Below are 26,669 nucleotides of genomic sequence, written 5' to 3'. Positions count from 1 at the left end.
CCAAACTTTTCCATCGCTACCGTGGTGTCAGCGTCGTCCAGGTCCTGGTACACCGATTTCGTATAATATTGCGGTCCGGGTAGCGCTCGAAAGTCTTCCTTTTGACGAAGGTTTCGTCGTCGATCAGGATGCATCCGTCTTTATTCTGTAGAATCCGGTTATACAGTTTTCGCGCTCTTGTTTTGGCCTGAACTTACTGTACCAGGCAGGAACTTTTTCGGCACCTTCTGTTTCTTGTACGTTTTCAGGGAGCTCCGAACTTTGATCCGTTGAATCATCCCGATGCTGGTATTGAACTGCTTGGCCAAATCCCGCTTCGACGCCGATGGGTTTTTCCTGATGTACTCAACCACTTTTAAGTCCCGGCTGGGCTGGCTGGGACCCGTTTCCCTACCGGATCCGGGCAAATCCTTCATGGAAAGGGTCTTACCGAACTTCTCGATAATATTTTTGACACTGGTGTGATGAACTTTCACCAGTTTTGCAATTTCGTTGTACGTGACACCACTTTCTGAGCACCAAGTGTGCAGAATTTTCTTTCGCGTTTCCGGATCAATTCGACTCATCATTGAAACGATAAACCGTACCGAAACCAATCGATTGCTCATCTGTTATTGACATGTAAACAAACATGTCACCGCAAAACACGCTGCAAATAATTAAGCCATTTCAGAGTAATAACTGTTTGAATGTTGCTAACTACTTATCGATACACTCCTTACTCCCAAACAAGGTTCTTGAATTACGTTTGGATCTGACTTCTGATTGCGCAAACACAGAATGATATGTGAAACGAAATTAAAATAATGCAACTCATTTTTTTCTCGTAGATGGCTGAACCGATCTAAGATTTAAAAGCGATCTAAGAATCATCTAAGATTCAAATGAAAAGTTTTAAGATTCTATAAAACATCTTGTTTTTCAGTCAGATCCAACTTCCGGTTTCGGAGATACAGGGTGATTAGTATAAAAATGTCTGTTTCACATAAATTAATCAGGTTTATCGGGTTAGCAGATTTGGATAGTCGATAACCAAATAAACTTATTTCATTTTTGGTTGTTATCAGTTTTCGTTTCGAAAGGCACCCAAAAATTTAATTCGCACTACGATTCCTCGAAGATGTCTACATTGATTTTCAAACATTTTGAAACAAATGTGAACTATACTCAGGTGAATTTATCTGACTTCGGTTACACCGAATTTTGAATTCCGGTTCCAGTATCGAATGCTTTGAAAAATTTCAATTCTATTGGTAGTTAAATTCAGTGTTAGTGATTGCCGAAAATTTGACAGAAGCTGCTCGATTTTTATCTATATTGTATACAACATTTTCAATCCGTTAGAAGATGCTACAAGAACTCGAGTCATTCAATGCATGAACCGCGAGAGAATTTTGCTACATTTCTTCGCTCCACTTCATACTCTAAATATTTCACGGCCCTTAAAATAATTTACAGTCTGATAATGATCGTTGCTGTGTGGAATTTCCCAAGAGAGAATCGCAAGTTGATAATTTTCGCAGAAAATCGAATCGATGGTTCAACTTGATGTTTCTCATACTAGGTTGCAATATTTCAAAACCCTTGTGTGGAGCTTTCACAGACATTTTCATAGACACAACTTATAGAAAGGTTATATGCACATAGTTAGAATAAGCGGCAATAGTAAAATGATTCTATCGCAATTATCCACTGCCCATACAGAATCGGATCGCGAAACGAGAATAAGCGACCGTTTGTTGCTTCAGAGAGGATCCCACAGCAGCGTGCTAACCTTTGATTCTCAGAAATGTCATCGAAAGAAATTCGCTCTCGCACTGGTGTCTATTCTATGTCAAATGAGCCATGCCGGGTGTTTGTTGTTGCGATGATATCCGTCTCTCTTTGATGGCACTGATTCAATCGTGTGAAGAGTGAGCATTCTTTGATACGATAAAAGCCATCCTTGGTTCGATTATATAAATCCCTCCACAGATCACTGAGCTAACACATGGATCAATAAGTCCCGAGACTAACAATGGAAACAACATGTTTTTTGCAAATTGCAACCTTTTAGGGTGATACAATGGTTCCAACGTTTTTCCAATTTTTCAATACCATGTTCATAAAAAAATTTATCTTTCGCTTCAAAATAAGCTTCAATTTCAGCGATGACCTCCTCATTTGAGCCAAATCTTTTTCCCTGGAGCATTTTTTTAAGATCAACAAAGAACCAGTAGTCACTGGGGGCTAAATCCGGTGAGTATGGGGAGTGGGGAAGCAGATCAAAGCCCAATTCGTTCAATTTCGCCTGCTTTCTGAATAATCGGCTCGTTGCTGTTTTTGTTCCATCGAAAGCAATCGCGGCATCCACTTGGAAAAAACCCTTTTCATGCTCAATTTTTCATGAAGGATAGTAAATACACTTCCATATGATATTTGTGTCATCTCAGCCATCTCACGGAGCTTCACTTTACGATCTTTCATTATAATTATTGTCACTTCACTCACATTTTCCGGTGTAATGGCTTCCACAGTTCTACCCGAGCGTTCCGCGTCATTTGTGTCGGTACGACCACGTTTAAACTCGGCGAACCACCGACAAATCGTTGCTTTTAATGGACAAAAATCCGGATAACATTTTCCAATCCATTGTTTCGCTTGCACGGTGTTTTTACCCATTAAAAAACAATGTTTTATCAAAACACGAAACTCGGTTTTTTGCATGTTTTAAACAAACTACAAAACGACTTTACTCCGACCTCGATAACTCAGCTGTTTCTGGTCGGATAGACTTAAAATTTTGACCCGTTTCAAGCAAAGGTTAGTACTCTAGAAAGGCGTGGTTACTGGTTTACTACGAGCGCCATCTCTGCTCTAGTCTCGGGACTTATTGATCCATGAGTTATGAGCTTCAAGAATACGAGAAAGGCCAACGCGCCTTTTGAATTATCCTCTTTGATACTCGTTTATACCAAACATTTCAGAAAAGTTTAATTTTGAATTATTTGAAATTATGTCACACAACTGAGAATTTTATCATAAAATTGTGATCATATTTTCGATGGCATGTAGCAAAAATTTTGTTGATTCGTTAGATACAACAAGAGATATTCACGATCAAAAACTTATCACTCTCTCAGAGGGTAAATTTTGAAAAGGCGCCCCATAGTAAAGTAAGTCGTATTCACGACGAAAAAAAAAGTCTGTAAATTTGGACGAAAGTCTGCGAGAAACTCGATTTTCAAAAGTCTGCAAAAGTCTGCACAACAAAAAATGTCTGCAGCACTATACCCGAAATCTGCAGATTTACAGACAAATCTGCAGACCTGGCAATTCTGTCTGTTACTATGATATACTTCAGTATTGACTAATCCAATAAGCATTTTCACAACGAGGTGGCGCTATGATAAGATATTTAATATCTTTTGGAAATTGAATATTGCGTAATATTATTAGGTATTTCAAAAATGTGCTGCGCTTGGACGTCACATTCCAACAACCCTCTCCCCTCCCCACTGGCACAAAAGGTCACGTTTTGGGGAACACCCCCTCCCCCTTGCGGCGTGACGTCTTTTATGGACAGGCCCTTATTCCTGTCAAAAAAGTAAGGACCATCGCAAATGGATTTTTTTCTTTCGGCAGTAGTGTGCCATCTAGTGGCTAGTAGTCGTTACTGTATGAACAATTTCTCGATGACAGCTTCAGATGGCAGCATCTAATGCTGGCTGTTATAACGAAATAAAAATTCAATAGTTCTCCAATTTCACCATCCTCCGACGACAACCATCCTCAAGACTGATTTCGTCGTGTATCGTCGACTGTTCTGATATTTTTATATACACACTTAAAAAAAACCCTGTGATTTTACATCTTATTAGATGCACATAAATGGAGTGTCGCAGTTCACGCAAATTTACGTGAAAGAACATTTAATATTGTGTCTAAAACTCCATGACATGAAATTCATTGAAATAAAAAAAAAAGAATAGCAACAGGCCGTGACTTGAACCGACAATTATTACATCGCAAGTACGTCTGTTAATCGACTGAGCCACAAAAGCATACATCTGCTTGGTTGCTAAAATGTGCATTTAAATTCATACAGTCGCACCTGCTAGCAGAACGCAAGTTACAGTCGAAACCAGTAAAATTCAAGCTATTCTAACATTAAGTCAATACAAATAAAATTTTCCGTCATTTGACAAATTAGGTCTTTATGAATTACATTGTATAAGGGATTAAGTCATCTGTAATATTCAAATTTTTTTGGTGTGTTGTTAGAAATTATAATTGATTTCTAATACCTAGTTGAAATAGAGCAAAATTACACTTTATTTTTATCGCGATAACAAACATGTTTTTATGTACTAATCGCATCTAAACTAAATTATCTAGACTTTGTCACGGTAGATTTATGATACACGCCTTCAAAGCCGAGATATTTGATGAACAAGTAGAGGTATGCATTTCCGAGCGTTCCAATTTTCAGCAGTTCTTCAGTCAGAAAAAAATACAACACGACTTAGCGGACGCAATGAATCATTCTGAAAATTTCACAGAATATTCTCAACTAAATTTCGAAGACATTGTCAGGTGGGTTTTTCTATATTCTGCACCGTTTCCAAGAAAATTTAATTTGAAACTGGAAAATAGCAAAAAACCTACCACTTTACGGTACTGTCCTCAGCCCTTAAGATCAATATTATAATTTCGGAATATTACATTATACATATTATTTTTACTAAAATCAACTGTCGACATAAGTTCATATAAACGACTTTAGTTACATTCAACCTTTTTAATTAGTTGTAATCGACAAAACTGATACCAAAATCAACAAATATTATTGCTAAAATTAACTAATAATATCAACTGAAATCCACAAAAATCTTTTTGAGCTTAGTTTATTTGTTGAAAATAATTTTGTTAAGTGAACTAAAAAATTAGTTGAATGAAAATGGAGTGTGTCTTAGCTAAGAAATGACAGCACGTTGAATTGGTGAATTTAACTAAAAAATTTGCCATTTCAACTATGGTTCTAACAGTTTTAAAGGAATAAGAGTTAACAAATCCAAATTAGCAATGAAAAATAACTAACTGAAATCAGTGAATCAAATAATTTTTTCGCTTAAATACTGATTTTGGACTTAGCGTGAGCTTTTCGTCATTATTTGCGGTACTTCCAGAGCCGGTATTCTAGAACTAAGCATAACTCTAAACGATCTATATCGATTTGAATTTTAAAAATTCATCACCCTGTAATTCCAGAATCGGAAGCCGGAACCGGATAAAATTCACCAATTTGGTATGGTACCATAAGTCTTTTCATTTGGATTTGTGTGTACCTCCCGGGCTACTGAAATAAGATTTTGCTTAATTTATGTGAAATGGACATTTTTATGCTAATTACCCTGTATCTCCTGAACCGGAAGTCGGATCGGACTAAAAAGCAAGATGTTTTCTATGATCTTAAGACCTTTCATTTGAATCTTAGATGGATCTTAGATTTCATTTGAATCTTAGATGAACCGATCTACGAGAAAAATTAGTTACATTATTTTCCTCCTGTAGTTCCAGAACCAGAAAACGGATCCAAATGAAATTGTTTGGGAGAAAACTGCTTTTCATATGAATCTGTGTTTGTAGAAAACGATTGAGCCATCTCCGAAAAAATTGAGTTAAATTATTTGACACACAAGCATTTGCTGATCTCGACTAACTGATTCTGTTCTGTTCTTCCAACATTTATTGCTGTAAGTAGTTTGAATCAATAGAATTATGTAATTGTTTTCAACTCGAAAATGGCATCTTTGCTATCATCTGGTTTACATATGCCATATTCGAAGGATTAAATTGATCCGATGCTAAAATAACTCCTACCACTGGAAATATTTGAGAATGTCGAAAGTTGAGTATTTTCCTGGTTGGTGAATATCACCCTTGTGTTAACTTGGGAGACAACAACGTTTGACGGAGAAAAGCTTTCTTAATTCAAAGCTTCTCATTCCTGAAAGCCGACGCTTGCTTCCACAATCATCATCGTCATTTCGGAAAACCACCTGCTAGACATGCATTCGTTTTCTCTTTCCATCTACATCTCTCTCTCTCTCTCTCTCTCCCTCTCTCTGCATCGATGCATGCATCGTAGAATAACTCTCCCCCGCTCACGGATTTTTGGTGCCCCGGAATAAAACACCGACGGTCGGTTACTGATCGGGAATATACCGAGTAGCACACCGGCACGCTGGGGGAAACCCGTCTTCCTGTTCGTGATGCTGCACCAGCTGACGTCCCGAAGCCTGGCACAATCAGCAGGTTGGTGCGGCCATCAGTCAATTTCGTTACTTCATGCAATCCTGACGGTTTTGGTGCCCAATTGCGGACCATGTGCGAACGAGAACTCCTACTGCACGTGTACGTGTGTTCGGAAAAAAAGAAATCTACTGTCCCAGTAGGCTGCGATGATTGCTTTTAGATTAGTGAGTGACGTTGTTTAATGAAAATCGGGCACGACGCGACGCGATATTCCGGGCTTTCAACTCGAGACTCGAAATACACGGCACGGATGATGGGCACAATGTGAAATTTACGGTCGTTTAGACAAACACACGCCCCCTCCACTCCCCGTTTTGAATGTCCTGACGGATGGTGATTAGTGACGGTGACGGCTCTTTGTGTCGAAAGATTTCAGCAGGTGTAACGTTGTGGGTGTACATAATTTACGACTGTGTTTTGAATTGTGAAGCAAAGTACTCCGGCAGGATTAACTCGCATGTGAATGGAGGGTTCATTTTCCATCAGAACGGTGAGCAAATGTGTAATTTTTGTTTTCGTCTTTTGTTCTGTTTGCATCTGAATGATGCAAATAGTTCTGATGTTGGCTGGCCTGACCGAAAGTGCTGTTACCGAGGATAATCCTTTGATTGCTTTATTTTTTGTCGGCAATTTACGGAAAGATTCGTTCATTTAAACACCTTAAACGGAGAATTTTTTATGATAACATAAAATTTATTATTTTTCTTAATGATTTCCCTTTTGCACTAACCGATTTGAATGAGAAGATAAACCAATGTCAAACCGCCTAATTTTCCATTTTCTAATCTAAGTAACCTTAGCACTATAGTTTGACAAGAGTAGAGCGAAACGTTTCTAATAGTAACCAAAAAAATACTCAAACAAACAAGTTAGACCTTCGCATCTCAACCTTTATGCCCCGTTTACACTTCTGCTGGCTGCCAGCATGCTGGTGTCAGTGTACTGCCCTCTTAGGAAAAAACGTTCAACGGTGGTCCTTCGTTGGTCTAATACTTTGGATCATTGGACCACAGTTGAACGTTTTTTCCTAAGAGGGCAGTACACTGACACCAGCATGCTGGCAGCCAGCAGAAGTGTAAACGGGGCATTACCGATTACTTTGGAAATTCTACCGAGACCAACTCCCAGCGACCCACCTCGGCAGCGGCAGGCTGTAACTCTTTCTCAGGCGGACGGACGTGTTCAGTGAACCGAACAACGTGACCGGCTTGGTAGGAAACAATGGTGAAATATTTTCGAACAGATAATAATGGCTTCCAGGAAGAGAGATAAAGAGAGAAAAAAAAACCTCGATTGGTGCTATCCGGGAGTGTGATTGATCGCCGTCAAGGCAAATATTGCACGTGCTACGAAGAACTCTTACAGCTTATGGTGAGTGACACGTTTTCTATCCTGTCAGACGAAACCGACCGGAAGGAAGCATTCGAATTGCCATATTTAATTGTAGCGGCGTCTAATCTTTCATTATCGGAAAATACGGTAGCTCAGGTGAGAAATTGACTATCAGTCACTGTGGGTGTTCCGAACGACGCTCTCGGATCAGTCTGTCATGTTCGGAGGACGGTTTCCACAACGACAAATCACTTCCCCTTCCCCGCAGGCTGCAAAAAAAAAGCAGAACACAAAACAACGCCACAATAGCCTCGTTTGTCCCACTAACCGACTTGTCTCCTGTATCGATATAAACTTCCTTCGATTAAGTGGGTTTTCTCCCGGAATGTCAGACATGATACAGTTCTGCAATCTAATTTTCACCTTCAATGCTTTCCTTTTGCCGATCCAAAACGATAGCCATCGACTTGATGAGGTAAAAGATAAACTTTTTCCATTTTTTCGTTACGTCCATCATTCCGTCCCGGCACTGCCGCCACTTCGGGTAATGTCGGAATTCGATTAATCGCTGCTGTTTTTGTGGCCAACAGGCTGCTTCCAAAGGCTACTGGCAAGCGTCACTAAGTGATTGATTTCCTTAATCTTGATCGGACTAGTAGTCAACCGATATTTATATGGTTCACGATGGCACTTGGTAGGGGTAATAACCGATTCTTACTGAAAAGACAAAACGTTGAAAACAGCTTTGCATATGATCCTGATGATTTTCAGTGGAATATGATTCCTTCAAACGGGCTCCATATAATATTGAAAAATTAACAATACTAAGAATAATAATTACACTGGGGTTTTGCGCAAAAACAAACCGCGTGACTCAGGGAATTCGCGTAAAAAAAGCCAAAACTAAAGACAAAAAATTTTTTGATGCCAAATGTCTGCTATAACATAAAATTTTTTTTTTGGAATGGTCGACTTTTGTTTTATAACTATTTATTGAAATATGAGTTAAAATTGAGATTATTGAGATTTAAATTGGGTGTTCAGCCACAAGAGGTGACTTTTCAACCCTATTGAATACATGATTTGGTTATTACCATGGGGACATAATTTGTTTCCGCAATTCCAAGATTTTTGTGTAGAGATTTTTGTCGGAATTTGCTTATAATATTATGTGACATTACATCTAATGGTTCTATATTTGTGAGTCTGTGTAACTCATTTGTACTAAACCAGGGAGGACGCTTCAAAATCATTTTCAGAATTTTATTCTGATTCCTTTGAAGCGTTTTCTTCCTGGTGGAACAACAACTTGACCAAATTGGTACTGCATAAAGCATGGCTGGTCTGAAAATTTATCTTGATCAGACCATGTCAATTCCAAGCCATTCAATTTGAGAATGTGATTATTGTTTGGTTTAAGAAAAGAAGCTCTTGGCTTGTGAGGAAAGATAATTAATTGCGTTTTTGCTGCATTTGGTTTAATTTTCCATTTTGACAGATAATCACTGAAAATATTTAAACTTCTTTGTAGGTGACTGCAGATCACTCTTAGATTTCTACCTGTGGCTAACAGACTTTTGACGTCACAGAATAGCGATTTCTGACAACCAACGGGTAGATTTGGAAGATCAGAAGTGAAAATATTATACAAGATTGGAGCCACGCTCGAACCCTGCGGATCACCGGCTCGTACGGGTAGCAATTCAGATTTACAATTCTGACAGCTAACCTGAAGAGTACGATCAGTTAAATAATTTTGAATCAATTCGATCAAATAAGTAGGAAACTGGAAATCAGACATTTTTGCTATTAAACCTTTGTGCCAAACACTGTCGAATGCTTTTTCTATGTCTAGAAGAGCAACTCATGTGAATAATCCAGAAGATTTATTTGCTTTTATCATGTTCGTTACTCTGACAAGTTGATGAGTAGTTGAATGTTCATGACGTAATCCAAACTGCTCTGGTAAAAAAATGAATTCTCATTCATATGAGACATCATTCTCAACAAGATAATTTTTCAAAAAGTTTACTGATAGAAGAAAGTAAGCTAATTGGTCGATAACTTGATGTTTCTGCTGGGTTTTTATCAGGTTTGAGAATAGGAATTACTTTAGTCTTTTTGGGAAGTAAGCTAATGAAAAACACTTGTTGAAATTTTAACCAAGCGTCTCAAGGCAACGTCGGGAAGATTTTTAATAAGAATAATAAAAATTCCATCATTACCAGGAACCTTCATGTTTTTAAGTTTCCTAATAATTGACTTAATTTCATCAAAATTCGTCTCAATAATGTCATTCGGTGATAACACTTGAAATGAAATATGATCATATTTCAGTGAGACTTCATTTTCAATAGGACTCACAACGTTCAAATTAGAATTGTGGACAAGTTTTTGAGCTTTTTCGCCATTTGTAAGAAGTATTTGATTTTCTTCCATGAGAGCAGGAATTGGTTTCTGAAGTTTCTTAAGAACCTTAGAAAATTTCCAGAAAGGTTTACAATATGGTTTAATTTGCTCAACTTCTTTAGCGAAATTTTCATTTCGCAAAAGAGTAAATCTATGTTTAATTTCTTTTTGTAAATCCTTAACTATGTTTTTCATAGCAGGATCACGAGAACGTTGATATTGTCGTCGACGAACATTCTTCAACCGAATAAGCAGTTGAAGATTGTCATCGATGATAGGAGAATTTAATTTAGTTTGAGCTTTGGGAACTGAAAGATCTCTAGCTTCGATAATGTAATGATTCAAACTGTCAATTGCTATGTCTATGTCCGCAGAATTTTCTATAATAGTGATAATAACAATAATAATAATAATAATAATAATAAAAATAATAATAATAATAATAATAATAATAATAATAGAAATAATAACAACAATGTATAGTATAAAGAAGCGCAAGACACAAGAGTCGAAATAAATCAATTCGCAAGTATAGGCAGTTCCATCTGCAGAAATTCAATCGTTTAGTGAATCTAGAGGATGTATTCAAACGATTTCTTTTAACGTCTGATCGTGTAATAGCATTATCGAATAGAGTGACAACCAACGTGAGTGTACTCCATCTCACCGATTATGCAGTTGAATTAGTTTTAACACGCTGGAAGACAGCAATACCTTATTTTAATATATATAGCTAATAAATGTCTTACATGAAAGAGCATTTTCAATGAAAAAACCCAATGTTTGAACACAATTTAAAAAATTAAAAAAAAATATCTCCTCCACCATTTTTTTTGTAAACATGCTCGAAAGCATTTTCTATCAAATGAAAGAAACCGATTTTTGCCTTTCTCATAAAGAAAGGTTATGCAATCACTTGAAAAACCGACTAGTGAAAATTGGCCCGGAGGGCCAAGTGTCATATACCATTCGACTCAGTTCATATAAGTCAAATAATCTCACTAGGTTTTCTCGGAGATGGCTGAACCGATTTTGACCAGGCTTCCCAGCAGTACTGCTTTTCAATGACATCCGTCACGAGATAGCATGAACTGTCCGAGCGCAAAGTCGAAAGCCCAGTCTACAATATGTGTGCAAGCATATGCCGAACTGTAATGGCAACAGCGCTCGCATGCCTAAATAAATGCTGTCACTGAGACAGTTTCTACTCACCAGTTTGATGAGAGTATTCTATCCGGAGAGTAGTCAAACCGAACGGGCTGTTTGTATCCTGTTTCTTTCTGTTCGCTCATTCGCATAAAATGTTACGGGGACAGCCTTAGAAAATCGAAGACATCCTTTGATTTTTAGGGAATTATTGTTACGAAGGGCTGTCGCAAGCCGGCTGTCTCATCAATGTCTCTTGAAGCAATAAACCGGCTGTTTCTGGAGACGAGCTGTGGTTCATAGTGCGCTCGCACTATTTCGGCTACCTCAGTGAAATGGTACTAGTACATACGATTGCGTTGTTGGGATTACCTTTGCAGGAAATTTTAGGGTCTCATTACATTACCATTGTGAAATAAAGAAATTGTTTTAGATTTATATATACTGTCGGCGAAGGCAATGAATTTTAATAACTAACGAATATTAAAAGATAAACACAGAGTTTTGTGTAACGGCTCATATATCTGAATTACTGAAGTATTCATCCTTAGTGCTTCCTTCTTATTCCTAAAGAAACAGATACACTAGCATTCATTGATAATACTCTGAAAATATCTTCTGCACCCTTATTCTGAATAACGACGTTTTGATTTTTCTGTTTCTCCTAGGATAACTAAACCAATGAATTTTTTAGGGTCGGAAATGACAGCCACAATATTATTATTATTATTATTATTTGATGAGTTGGCTAGAGCTGGTGAAACGAATGATTTCGTTGGTCCTGAACCAGCTCCCAACTAGTTGGATAAAGCACAAGATTCGTTCTTGGGCTGCATCCAAACATGCCAGCTACTGGCGCAGCTTGCAAACTTGCGCTCAGACAAAAGCATGTCTACCAGATTTAAATCTGAAAATGTCAAAGTGTCTACTGTATTTTTCCAAGCATCATTGCAGTATTCTGGTCAGAGCTCTGACTGGACATAGCAAACTCAATGATCACATGGCTACTATTCAACGTGCTGAGTATTATTATTATTATTATTATTATTATTATTATTTTTATTATTATTATTATTATTATTATTATTATTATTATTATTATTATTATTATTATTATTATTATTATTATTATTATTATTATTATTATTATTATTATTATTATTATTATTATTATTATTATTATTATTATTATTATTATTATTATTATTATTATTATTATTATTATTATTATATTTATTTATTCCCGCTTTCTTAATTGTGGTCGTTCACCGGGGAATCACACCTACATTTTTCAATATATCATTTTTCATTTTTTTTAACATAATTTCTTTTCAGAAAGAAAACTGTTAATTATATGCAATGAACTCGGCTCTCAGAATGTTTCACTATTCATTTACAATATTTAAAGTTCCAAACGTTTGATTTTTTTTTAATGCGGACACAAGCTACTTAGCCAATTAGAGTAGAAAATTTTCGACATTCTTAGACTTGTAACTGCGGAAGTCGGATCCGAATTAAATTCAATAGTAACCTATGCAGCCTTTTCATTTCAGCCTGATTTGGGAAAATAGGTGCAGTCATGCCTGAGAAATTGAGTGACGTTGTTTGACACATACAATACACATACATACACACGGAGGAATTGCTTAACTTATCCTAGTCGAATGTCAACTTTCACTAGTCGAATTTTCAAGTAATTTCGAAACCTTTTTTATGACAAAATCAAAATCTATGTATACACACTATGAAATTTTTATAATTCCAATGGCAGATATAAGATTCTTCAAAACCAAATTGAGCTTGAATTCATGTTTAGGTAGTTTTTGTTACTTACCATTTTTGGAAATATAAGTGTACTTTATAGGTAATCGTACTTATCCCCAAATTTCCTAACCAGAACCGGCAATGAAATTCAATACGATGAATCTATAGTGCATCGAAATGTGAGGGCGTGAGGGCCGACTGAAACAGAGAACCAAAAATGTGTACGAGAATTGTAGCAAGCGCATAGAAACTGGATGTGCTGTTTGAAATTTCAAGGCACCGCATCTTCTTTTGCGTGCGCTCGTGATTGCAACATCTACATTTCCAAAATTGGATTGAGCGTAAAAGCACATAGAGGAAATGATTAAGATACTTCTCAAAGTTTACATGAAATTGTCCTTTTAACTGCAGCTATAAATTTGGGCATCAGTTACTTTTATATCAAGTTTTGTGGTAAACAACGACATTAAGCTAAAGAATTCAAAATATACTGAACACAAGCTTCTACTTGATGAAAGATGCGCTTTAACCGAGTTTTAAATTTTACAATGTAAAGTGACAGTTTTAATGTGTGTAAAAGTCGCGAACTTCTGGTAGCTATGACCAAAATAATATAATAGTTAATATGCCGTTTCTAGAGATAAGATAATTCAATGCATAACAGGAAGAAAATGCATTCCAGATTATCAGCACATATGTATTTTGGAATATATTCCAGGTTAATAGAAACACTATACTATTCATATATAGAAGATAACTGGATATGTCTGGAAGGCTTGAGACCATATTACTCAAGAAAGACATTATTAAATAACTTGGTGAACTAAAACTTTTTTCTAAATAAAACGAAATAAACATTCGAATCTGTTACGGGCAACCATGCTGCATTCCACGCTTGGAAACATGTTTATTGGAAGAACCGCAATTTTTCATTCAGTTTTTGCATTCGAAGCTTTGTTGTAAGGTACCTGCAAATAAGTTTCTAAATGATTTTTGCATTGCTAATTCCGACTCCAAATTTTGCACTCAAGGTTTTTATTCGATTGGTCAATGTACATATAACGAACTTAACGAGTCAGATTTTGTATGTTTCAGTTCTGACTTGGAAAGATTGCATGATTGACCATGCAATAGTCCCGTAGACTTACAAGTCGACCGCAAAGTTGAATGCTATTCAGAATCACGCTAACTAGTATCGAATACAGAATCTTTAATTTGAATATATCTTTTGCTACAAACATTCATTCACCGTTTACATCTAAAATCTGATTCAATTGACTTATACACTCTTGTATAAGAAACGATCGCGCCTTTGATATTCTGAAGGAAGAGATAAAGAGGATGGAAATAATACTCCAAGCACATCAGTACGCGCCTACACTATGAATGTTACAGCCCACAAACCGAACGTAAACTGCCTGAAACGAGCACGCCGAACTATCTCAGCTCTTTAATTATGAATATAATTTCTTGAAAACAAACTTTTCTTTCTATAGAATTTCATTGATCGATCGATTCATAGAAGATCGACCAAAATAAAAAAATTGACTATTCATTTAAACCAAAGTCCGTTCTTCAATCCATTTCGTATTAGTAGTTTCGTATATTATTAATTATCAATAATATTGTTATCAATGCCCTACCAACGGTGACTGCTATGCGCAATCACCAAAGGCAAAACTAAAACCCACATGCTTGCCTCGAATCTTCATAGCAAACCAAGAGCAACAAACCGCACCGGCTACTGTCGCAGACCTGGTCAAGGGAGAGTAATATTTTGCTCTCGACAGAAACAACGCAGTGACTGATACCCGAAGTTTACTGTCGCATCAGCGAGAACTTCATGCTTCTTCGGCTGTCCTGGACCATGACAAAATGTCTTGAGATGGAATGAACTGTCGAACGAAGGGAATGACGGCAACGTTGGCTGTACAGAACTATTTGTCTAAGGGCTGTCGTGATGAAACCTATCACAAGGCTGTCATGGAAAGAGTAGCAAGACAGCCTCAATAATAATGTCGCGCGGCGGTACATTTGGGAAGCCTGGGTACAGGTATGCCAAGCAATATGTTCCTGTTTTTTGAAGTCAACCATTTTTTTTACACTATCGGAACTATAGTTGCAGAAATCTATCGATCTGAGTGTCTCCAGAAGAGATTGCTGCCTTTATATAAGAAGCATAGTACACCTCAACTGTTTTGGCCGGACTTAGCGTCAGCTCACCTTGCCAAAACCACTCTCTATTGGCTTGCGGAAAAGGGTATAAATTTCGTTGAGCAAAATATCAATCCACCAAATTGCTCAGCTTCGACCCATCGAACGTTACTGGGAAATCGTAAAGAGGGTCTTCAAGAAAACTGGTAAGGCAGCTGGGAACATGCAGGAGTTAAAAAAAAATTGGGCTCAAGCGTCCGAAAAATGCGATGCAACACTTGTCCGGAACTTGATGAAGAGCGTTCGATCAAAAGTTCGAAAATTCGTGAAGAAATAACGCAAATTTCATCCGGCTTTTATTATGCTCAAGTTTAACCTCGTACAAAAAAAAAGAAATTTTTATTTTGAATAAAATATCGTTTTTTATCATAATTTGAAAGAAAAATTTTCGGAGAGCTTATTCTCGATACACTAATTGAAGAAGAGAAGGCGGCGCCAAAAATATCGGAAGGAAAACATTTCGCTCCCGTCAGATTTTGTTCCCGAAATTTGGAAAATTAAGTCATTTTTATGGAGTAAAACCGGTATGAAGTTTGTAGGAATTGAAAGTGAAATAAATTAGAGAAATTAAATTAGTCAAGATTGAAAATGAACAATCAAAATAAGTGAATTTTCCTCATTATTTCCAAAAGTTTTAGAAAACGTTGTTTCTCAGTTATTTATGGTTATCTCACGCTTTTGAAAATCGAATCATAAATTCCTGATTATATTTCCGATAGCTTGTAGAAAAAATTATGTTGTTGGGTTCAGTACATCAAGAGATATTCGCGATAAAGTTGTACCCATTCTTGTGCAGGGTAAATTTTGAAAAGGCGCCCCATAGTAAAGTAAGTCGTATTTACGACAAAAGTTAGCAACACTGTTTCAATGCTTTTCAATTTCTGCAATAGAAAATCCATATAGGAATGTGTACGTTACTAATCAATTGTGTTAGTAGAAGTAAGCTGAAACTAAAAAAAAAAATCTCGAGCTATTTTAAGAAAAACGGAAGTGTTTTAGACTAACATTGTCACTTTTCTTGAATTGCAATTCTAAGCTAAATGAACTGATTTGTTTATATAATTACTATATAAAGTTTTATTTATTGAAATCAGGAAAAGAAGCGCAGAAATTTGTTTTTACGCATACGTTATCATATTGTTGACATTATTCATACGCTTGCAAGGTGTCTTGCTCAGTTCACCGATAAATACGGATTTGGAGAATTTACCACGTATTCCTCTCGCTCGGAATCAGGGTAGCCGGCAATTTCAAATCTATCATATGGACAAGCAAAATTTTCAGCATATTCAAAAATTCAGGCATCTGAGAGTGAAACAGCAAAAGGTTGAAAACAGTAAAGACGAGCACGACAATAACTGGCCTACTTACTAATCTACATCCGTTTATGAACGGGAACAAAGATGCCTTCAATTCTAGGAAGTAAATGAGTACTAGATCTAATAGAACAAAAAACACGACATTCTTCAAACCGGGAGCTGAGTCAAAAAAAAATTTTTGATTAAAATAATGGCTGCTTTCACGAGCGGAAATTTATGGAATTTTTTCATACTTGACTAATTTTCAATTCTATTGAATTATTGCTTACTGTTGCTTCGTTTACAAAATTACTGCCACAGTGCTATGAATAGACAGAGGCCCCTGAAGTAATAATATCTACGGAAGGGAAGCTCTCCCGTGCCGATATTATGCAGAGTATACGAATATAATAAATTTCCACTCAATATGCTGCAAGTATCCTCTACCATACAGCCGCCCTACAGAACGGAACTATTCAAGCTGAACCGTCTACTGACATTTTCAGCAGGCTTCCATCATCATCATCATCGGCCCAACATCAACCGGGCCGTCATCGGTTTGTCAGGCGTTCGGCCTGGTCCCGATGACATGTCCGTGACGGATTGTTGATGTTAACTGCCATATTTATCAAAAATGTTTCAATCATGTCCTGTGCAGTATTCGGCAGTACAGACAACCATTCATGGCCGGATATTGTCGGGAGTGAACTTCAGCGCTAGCACCGAGGAGAACAACAAAAAAATGGGCCACGGACAAAAGATGGCAAAATTCAAATTGCCAATTTTCGTTTAGGAAAACATTTTGATTTGATTTCACTTTATGCATCATGCTGTCGTGGAGGAATCCGATGAATGGCTGGCTGTGTTTGACTTTGAAGAATCCGACGGAAAAAAGCTCTGAAACTACTGAACGGATTGCCACAGATACTTCTTGCTGGACATTTTCAGGGGGGAGAGTGTGTAGCAAGTGCCTTTAACATGGTCTTAAGGGTATTTGAGGGGAGTTGATATAATGAGTTCTCTAAAAAGAAGGTTTAATGTAAAGTAGATTGAATTTTCAAAAAAAAAAACGATACAGTACAGATTATTTGCACTTCAGTTGATCCTAAGAGCATTTTTAAGGAGGGAGGGAAGGTGGTTGTTAACTCCGAAACAGCTCAATAGATTACCACATCTCACACCTAACTTGGCTCAAGCTATTATTGCTGCTGATATGTTGCTATAAGGATATTTAAAGGAGGGGGGTGTAGTGAACGATTGCTAACAGGGGGAATCGGAGGCAAAATGTTTCTAATTTTTCAAAAATAGACATTTTCCAACAGGCACAGATATTTATAACAACCTAAAGAGGATCGATATAACAACTGATTTAATTATTCCCAAACTTGGTACAGGTACTTTTTGCAATTCAGAAGTTATAAAGATTTTTTTTTTTACTTTTTCTCCACGAGTTTAGATATTCATTGCAAAGATGATCAAAAGAAGGAAATTTGTAGAAAGTACCTCTAAAAAGGGGTGTTTATTGTAATTTTTTTTCTTATTTGTCGCGAAGCAAGAGGGGAAGGGGGCGGCTTGGCTGATCTAGACGGCAAGGAGAGGGTTTTGAACACCAATTTTCATCAGCCATTTTTTGTAAAACTAGAGAGGGAATTTCAAGGTCGTGCTAGAAAGTATTGCTATTGTTAATTTGAATGCAACGCAAAATGTACGAAAGGTGTGAATCGATACTTTATGACGAGCTCAGATACTTTCTACACTACTTAGAGGTGATTATAAGAAAACTCATGGAGGAGAGTTGTAGTAAGTTCACTGAAAAGGGAAGCTCAGTATAAAATTTATTAGACGAGAAATGATGCTTCTTGACAAATACAGATACTATTTTTGTATCAAAGGAGATTATTAACAGTTCGGCTGAAAAGTTCGTATCGTTTAATAGAAACACATGTTTTTGCCAAAATTCGTTTTTATTATTCAACATAATTGCCATCAGAGGCGATACAGCGATTATAGCGATCTTCCAACTTTTCGATACCATTTTTGTAGTACGATTTGTCCTTTGCCTCAAAATAGGCCTCAGTTCCAGCGATTACCACTTCATTGCTTCTAAATTTTTTACCAGCGAGCATTCTCTTGAGGTCTGAGAACAGGAAAAACTCACTGGGGGCCAAATCTGGAGAACACGGTGGATGAGGGAGCAATTCGAAGCCCAATTCGTTCAATTTCAGCATGGTTTTCATCGACTTCTGACATTGTGATTGTGAGCTCACGCGGCACCCATTTTGCACAAAGCTTTCTCATATCCAAATATTCGTGAATAATATGTCCAACACGTTCCTTTGATATCTTTAGGGTGTCAGCTATCTCGATCAACTTCACTTTACGGTCATTGAAAATCATTTTGTGGATTTTTTTCACGTTTTCATCGGTAACAGCCTCTTTTGGACGTCCACTGCGTTCATCGTCTTCGGTGCTCATATGACCAGTACGAAATTTTGCAAACCACTTACGAATTGTTGCTTCGCTCGGTGCAGAGTCTAGATAACACTCATCAAGCCATTTTTTGGTATCGGCGGCTCATTTTTTCATCAAAAAGTAGTGTTTCATCAACACACGAAATTCCTTTTTTTCCATTTTTTCACAATAACAAAAGTAGCTACACTCAAAATGCAATATCTCACAAACTAATAATCAGACAGCTGTCAAATTTATACACGAATCTTTTGAAGGTTGGTACTAACTGAAAATGGTATGGATTTAATTCTAGTGGCACCCTCTCATAGAAACGATACGAACTTTTCAGCCGATCTGTTAATGCCACCGTGCCCACCGTGCATAAAGCAAGCAATAAAAAAAATGCAGAAAAGTTTATGTTAACTTTTTCAAATTTCGGTTGTTTTGGCTAAAATTTTATAATTTTGAGTTGCATTTTCAGATTCTTTGTGAAATTCTGCTACAAACACTACTTTTCAGTTCTAAAATCATCCCTGTGAAACGGAACGGAAACCGTTTATACATTTCAAAAACCAATTACGGCTCGGCAAAGCAAAATTTCAAAATTCTAAGAATACTTAGTTATGATAAATTTGATTTCGAAAACTTAAGTGTTTTTGGTTTTTCGAAAAGTTTTTGAAAAATTGATCAAAATCGCGATTTTCGCATTTCGCTACATTTCACCTTAAAGCTGAACACACATAATCAGTGCAAGTGAATTGAGTTCTTAGAAATTGATGTGATCGAAGATTTCGAAAATGGAGATCTAAATTTAGTTTGCCTAACAATTTGAAGCAATCATTTCGAAATTGCAACAGATCTGCCCTGAAGAGATCTTGGCAAACGGATAACAAGTCTGTTTATAGTGTTCCTGATAGCTTGTTAGGATCTCTCCAAGGAAGACTACGAAGAACGAAGTGAACAAATTTGTGCTGAATAGCTAAATTGGCTCCAATCATATCTAATTGCTCGCGAAATGTCAGTGAAAATCGGAGACTTCGTTACAGTTGCTTTCGCTGTCAACTCTGGAGTCCCTCAAGGTAGGACCTAGGACCATTCTTATTTTTACTCTACCTCAATGAACTTAATTTCATATTTAAATGCCACATTGAAGTTCCTTGAAAACCCTTACAATATGGGTATTTTCGGAACGGATTTATTGAAAAGATGCCGGTAAGTTTTTCAAACCCTTACCCTTACCCTCTTTGAAAACTCTCAAAATTGGGATACTTTGGAACGAATTTGATGATTAGATGTAAGAAAACAATGTTCGAGGTTTCTCCGAAATCTAAGCCCGCGACTTCCGGTTTATCGATATTGCTTGAAAACCCTTAAAATAAGGGTATTTTCGAAACAGATTGAATACCAATGAAAGATGTTTGAGCTCGTTACGAAATTGAATATGGTGACTTCCGGTTTATCAGCATTCCATGAAAACCATGACACATATTGTATGGGATTTTCAAGGTATATCAATAAAACGGAAGTCGCCATTGTGGAATTCAGATCACCTCAAACATCATTTTTGGACATCTACTCATCGAACTCGTTCCGAAAATACCCAAATTGTTGGGGTTTTCAGGGAATATCAATAAACCGAATGTCACTATCCTAGATTTTGAAACGACTCCAAGCATAATTTTCCTGCATCTACTCATCACATCCGCTCCGAAAATAATCATATGATTGGTGGGTTTCCAGATTCGTTATCCAAAACTTTTTTTTACGAATCAAATCCCGAAAAACGTTAACTTTTTTTTACGATCTAAAAATACTTTGATTAATCTTTTAATTATTTTAACTTTGAATCAGGATCAGGAATCAGAACAAATTGGCTCGAATGGCACGTTCCCCTTGATATTTGGAGATTTGTGCCTTGCCATCCATATTATTTGTTTTCATCATTTTCCCGATGTGTTAGAGGGAGGGATCGAAGGGAAATGGTAAGGTTTGGACTAGGAGAATGGGGGAAATTGACGACACAAAAAACATAGAAAGCAGAAGTAAATTCTGCACCCCTGAGGGATGCTGAACAATCTGCTGGGGATCACATTTAGTGAAAGCAGAAGTAAATTCTGAACCTTTGCGAGGTCCCGAACAGTCTGCTCTTAAAGCCTATTCAGGTTTGTTACTATGTACGTTTTTCTGATGAACGATACGTACATAGATTTTCTGAAAACCATAGTTCAGACGGAATTTTGTTTTCTCTAGAAGGCTCATTGAGTCATCGTCGATACTGCAGAAAAACATGCGTTTTCCCACAGTAACCGGACCCGCCTTGAGTAACATCCACCGATTCAACAAAATCCCCGGATTTTGCAGATCTAATCTCATCAGAACATCGGATACAGCCAACCCTTCCTCAGTATCCCAAGGAATAGGAAGGCAAACCCGATTTTGATGTAGACTGTAGGGTTCAATAATGAACTTACTATCGCCAGCCTGCTGGTTTATCAAACCAAGCTTCTGCTTGAGCCAGGCACTGCTCATCTCATTCTCCGGAGAGAACCAGACGATGCCGTACCTAAGTCCACAGCCTTTGAAGCTTGGTATAAACTCCGTAGACGGCGTTGTGAAGAGACATTTGTTCAAGTCTCTTAATAAATGGGCTTTCAGGTCCTCAGTGAACATACCGTTCAACATCCGGACCTGAAAGCGCTCAGTTTGTTCGGACAAGTGGCCTCTAGAAGCAGAAGCCGCCTTTCCGAGAGCTTGTCTTTTGCGAATCTTCTTTTTTAGATTTCGCTCAAAGTTTTTACCTTTGTCTTCGCCTTCTGTTTCAACGGTGGAAGGCGAAGGACCGGGTTGAACATCCATCGCAGTCTGACTACTCTCGAATCCATTCCCTCTGACTTCCATATTCTGGTCGTTCCGACACTTTGTGACGGAACTCCCAGGTTTCTGGCCATCAGACGGTTCGGAATGAGAGCAGTCAGATGATTGGATGTATTTTGTATCCATTTTCCGAAAAATAAAAGAGAAAAAAGCGATACGAATTTAAAGCGTGAAAGCGCGCGAGGAAATACTCAACCTTTCGCTAGTGCGATCCAAAGTAAAAGAAAGCCGAAAGTGCGTTCCAAAAGAACAGAGTTGGATACTCACTAATACTTTAATCCTAATTAGGTAATCCCAAATTCTATGGCAGAGAATTTGTACGCAATTATATTCACAAGTAAATATAAATGCTTCGTATGGACGAGTGTGACAAACTGTCCAAATCTACACACACCGACCGAAGATACACTTGAAGTGTTAAATCGGAGTAATAAATTGTACCCACAGTGGTGCAAACGTTCGAGACATGCTCGGCAAACCCGCAGCCCAACTGAAAACCCCAGAGCAGCCCCCCCAAAAGCTGTTATAAACCAACAGAACAATAAATACCACAGAGGTCAAAGTGCAAAAATGACATCTGATTTGCATCCAGTGCACTGTCTCCACAGCCAAGGGAAAAAGGAAGCGACCAGGACATCAATTTGAGCAGCACTGTTCGCGAGCAGTTCCCAAACCGTCCACACCGCGGTGTACAATTTAACACTCCTGTATCTATATAGAACAGCTAGCGCTGGCTTACCGCGCAGATTCCCTGCATGGCGCCAAGTAGTAAAGGGATATAATTTAAATCCAACGATCACACAGCGACAGATCGTGTGGAGATGAGCCAGAATGCTATTTACACATATAGCGAGTGCCCAAACAAAAAAGTTTGAAACTTTACTATCTTACCGGTATTGACCAGTACAAATAGTTTTACACCACCAGTTGCGATTGAAAGGCAACCGATTGGTGTGTATTTTGCATCTGTCACATACCTGAGTGCCCAAAGGCACCGAATGTAATGTGAAGATAGAGTGCAAAAACATTTATTTTTCCTCAGTGACACACATAGGAAGAATAAACTTACCTGAATGGTATGAGTTCATATCAAACCTGTATACTAGCCAAAGGGCTAATGGAATCCTATATACCGATGTTTGACCGGCAATATAATAAAAACACAAACACTGGCTTGCGAAGACGCGATGATCGAAGCGACCATGGCGAAAAAAAGATCAGCAGCCATCAATTTGGCTGATCGGCACTTTAAAATATGCTATTTCCAGCCACTAAAATGCACTCATTGCATCATTATAGGGTGCGACAACCCTTTAAAAACACTGAAACCACTTCTATAGCTTCCACTCGCGCAGTTTTCACTGTTTAAACCGACTTTTATTTCGGAGGGTGTTTGTGGTGTTGTGTCCACTACCCGATCACTTCACTTCACAGCTTCACAGAAACGAATGCCTTTTGAACCTGGAAAAAGTGGACCGAATTAATTTTGTACTCCCAATACATAGTGAAAACAGTTACACTGAGGTCTTTTTTACTTTTTTTTAAGACAACTCTCTGAAACTTAGAAAATTTTCGATTAAAAAAATTCTTTTTTTAGATTACACCATATCACGACTTTTCGTGCAACGAATTTTTTTTTTTCGATTTTGCGGTTGTTTTTCTACGTGGATTTCCGAAGTTAGGCAGTTTAAAATTGTCGAAATTGATTTAAAAAAAAAGTTTTTCAGATTATACCAGATCTGGACGTTTCATACATTTCTAAGGTATTTGGTACAAAAAAATTCTTCAGTTTTTCGTTTTTTCTACGCGGATTTCCGAAGTTACGCGGCTCTTTTTTCATCAGTTTTCAGACAATATACTCCAACAAGATTTTCCACAGTATAAGGCGTCGGGAGTTAAACTGACTGAAAATATTTCCAAAGTAGGTATTTCTTATGAAAAACTAGCAGCAGGATTGATTAAACGTAGTTAGAGTATTCGCAAACCTGCCCGTTCTACTCCAGTTTCTGTATTTTTCTCACATAACTTCGATGACTGCGTTAAATTTGGCTTCCATGGCTATAAACACTTGCTACTTTACAGAGTTTTTTTTTCTCGAAAGCTAAGCTAAAAATATGTATCAATAATGGGGAAGAAAAAGTTTTAGTTAGAAACACTTTTTCTCGTGAAACTGCCCGCCTTACAATACATGAACGGTTGGAAGGGAACATAACATGAATTCGAAAGTGGTTCTTTTTTTTCGTAAACTAACTCCAAATTTTGAAAACTGATTTTTTTTCAGTGTAGGATTCGAATAGACGAATTTCGCGCAAAATCGTATTCGGAGGTGACAGTGTATATCCCCAAAAAAGTGGCTTTTTGCTCGCTTTATTTTTTCATAATTGATCCAGACTATCTTTTGAAAAGGACTAAAAATTTTTTCCTCAATCTTTCGCAAATATTTAAAGTAGAAAAATGAAAATCCTAATAAATCCTTTTTTTGCTGGTGATGTTCTCCAAATGAGTCTGACTTTTGCATCGAACTACTGGAAATATAATAATCGAATTTCACACTGATAAAAATCGATCCTTAAATTTTGAAGTTAAATTGCAAATACCTATTTTAATCCACCTAGTGATGTAATGATGCCTTTCTCATATTACTCATTACATCATAAATATAACCGTGAAATTCGCAAAAACAACTGTTTATTGAATAGAAATAGGATAATTTGTTCGGATATAATCTCACAAACTCTATAAATCCTGTTTAACCTGTAGTTCCGGAACCGAAAGTTGTATCCACAACAAATTAAAGAATTCCGTATGAAACTGTAAGACTTTTCTTTTGAACCTTCAAGTTTGTGAAAACTCATGCTTTATTTAGATTAAACCAATTAAACGAAATCTAACAAACGAAACGAACCTGCGTTTTTGTTACTTCTGCATATGTAAGTCAAGCTAAACAGCATAAAACATGTAATAGGATTATTATTATTATTATTATTATTAGTTTTATTATTATTATTATTATTATTATTATTATTATTATTATTATTATTATTATTATTATTATTATTATTATTATTATTATTATTATTATTATTATTATTATTATTATTATTATTATTATTATTATTATTATTATTATTATTATTATTATTATTATCTTCTTCTTTCGGTGTTGTACATATTGTCACTCTATATGGCGATTTGAAAACTTGACACTCATCGTCCTGCAACTGCGGAACCGAAAGTCGGATCCGGATGAAATTTCACAGTAGGTTTAAAGATAGTATGAATTTTAAATCAAATCAAGATTTGTGAAAATCGGTGCAAACATCGCAGAGAAATCGAAGTGATTTTAGTTTTAGGAGTTTTTCTACTCCATTTTCGGTGCTTCCGGAACAGGAAAAGAGGGTGCTTCCGGAACAGAAAAGAGCCCACAAGCTCCGAAAACTAGACGAATTTATCAGACAGTTTTATGGGATTTTTACCTGTTTTTAATCATCGTTCGTGGAAAAGTACTAATAAAATTGGTAATTTTCCACTTATCACGCTTTAGTTCCGGAAACGGAAGTCGGATCCAGATAAAATGTTCCAAAAAATCTTAGGATATTATAAGACCTTTCATTTGAATCTTAGTTTGCGAAAATCGGTTGCGTTGTTCCAGAGATAATTGTGTTTAAACTTTTTATCAAATTTCACATATTACCATATAACTCCGGAACCGGAAATCACATTCAAATGAAATTCAATAGCAAGCTATGGGACCATAATACCTTTCATTTAAATCTTAGTTTGTGAAAATCGGTTCAGTCATCTCTGAAAAAAGTGAGTGCATATTTTTTTCACTTTTTTGGTGCATATCATCCTATATCTCCGGAACCGGAAGTCGGATCGGAATGAAATTCAATAGCAGGCTATGGGACTATAAGATCTTTCATTTGAATCTTTGTTTGTGAAAATCGGTTCAGCCATCTCTGAGAAAAGTGAGTGCATATTTTTGTTACATACACACACATACAGACATTTGCTCAGTTCGTCGAGCTGAGCCGAATGGTATATGACATTAGGCCCTCCGGGCCTCGGATAAAAAGTCGATTTTCACAGTGATTGCACAGCCTTTCTATATGAGAAAGGCAAAAAACAAATTGAGATACATTGGATACATCTGGGATGATTATGGCTTTCAGTTTAGTTTAGTTTTTAATAAAAAGACACTGGATAAGAGACTCCGTTTGGACTAGAAACAGGTTTTGTTTCAAAACCTTTTTTCCTTGGAGTGTTTATTTATACTCGGTTTTAACCATGCAAGGTTAAAACCTACAATTTTGAAGTCAAATTGCAAAAAAAACAGCATTTCCTATTTGAATGGAATTTTGTCCCAATATAGAGAAATATGTTCCCTGCCAACCATCCATACCTTATAAAATGGGCGTTTTGGAAGGAAAAAAAGTTTTCCCAACAAAAACTTTTTCTTATCCAGCACTGATACTTTCTGCAAATATCGGGCAACTAGCAAAAGGGTATTCGGTGAAATTTTCTCACAAATTTAGATACATTGGATTAGTTTTTAATAAAAAGTCACTGGATAAGAGCCTCGGTTTGGACTAGAAACAGTTTTTGTTTCAAAACCTTTTTTTCTTTGGAGTGTTTATTTATACTCGATTTTAACCATGCAAGGTCCTTCGCCGGGTGGTTTAAAAAACTTTTTTTCCTTGAATTTAATCAACTATCTTGGACAAAATTTTATCAAAATCAATAATAGTTTGTTTTGTAAATCAATTATAAATTTTAAAAAACAATTTTGTTCGGTGTAGGTATCAATTAGCATTTTTGCCTTTCTCATATAGAAAGCAGAGCTGCAAATTGTCAGTCATGTCAAATGACCTTGACAGATTG

General features: G+C 36.8%; 1 protein-coding gene across 3 annotated transcripts in view; it reads left to right on the top strand.

Moving 5' to 3' along the window:
• The window catches only part of LOC131431886 (uncharacterized), a 380,408-nt gene that overhangs the window by 197,132 nt on the left and 156,607 nt on the right, over window positions 1–26,669 (top strand). The window contains exon 1 of one of the 3 annotated variants that reach the window (XM_058597832.1): window positions 6,247–6,787. The exons of 1 other annotated variant lie outside the window; for it this stretch is intronic. In XM_058597832.1, the coding sequence (XP_058453815.1) occupies window positions 6,761–6,787 (27 nt within the window). In that variant the 5' untranslated portion in view covers window positions 6,247–6,760. Of the gene's footprint in view, window positions 1–6,246; window positions 6,788–26,669 lie in introns of those variants that run through there. One more of the 3 variants, XM_058597831.1, reaches the window with a different exon arrangement.

This window comes from Malaya genurostris, chromosome 2, assembly GCF_030247185.1.
Source record: "Malaya genurostris strain Urasoe2022 chromosome 2, Malgen_1.1, whole genome shotgun sequence".
NCBI lineage: Eukaryota > Metazoa > Arthropoda > Insecta > Diptera > Culicidae > Malaya > Malaya genurostris.
Note: the sequence above shows the minus strand (reverse complement) of the source record. Positions and strands in the feature narration are given on the sequence as shown.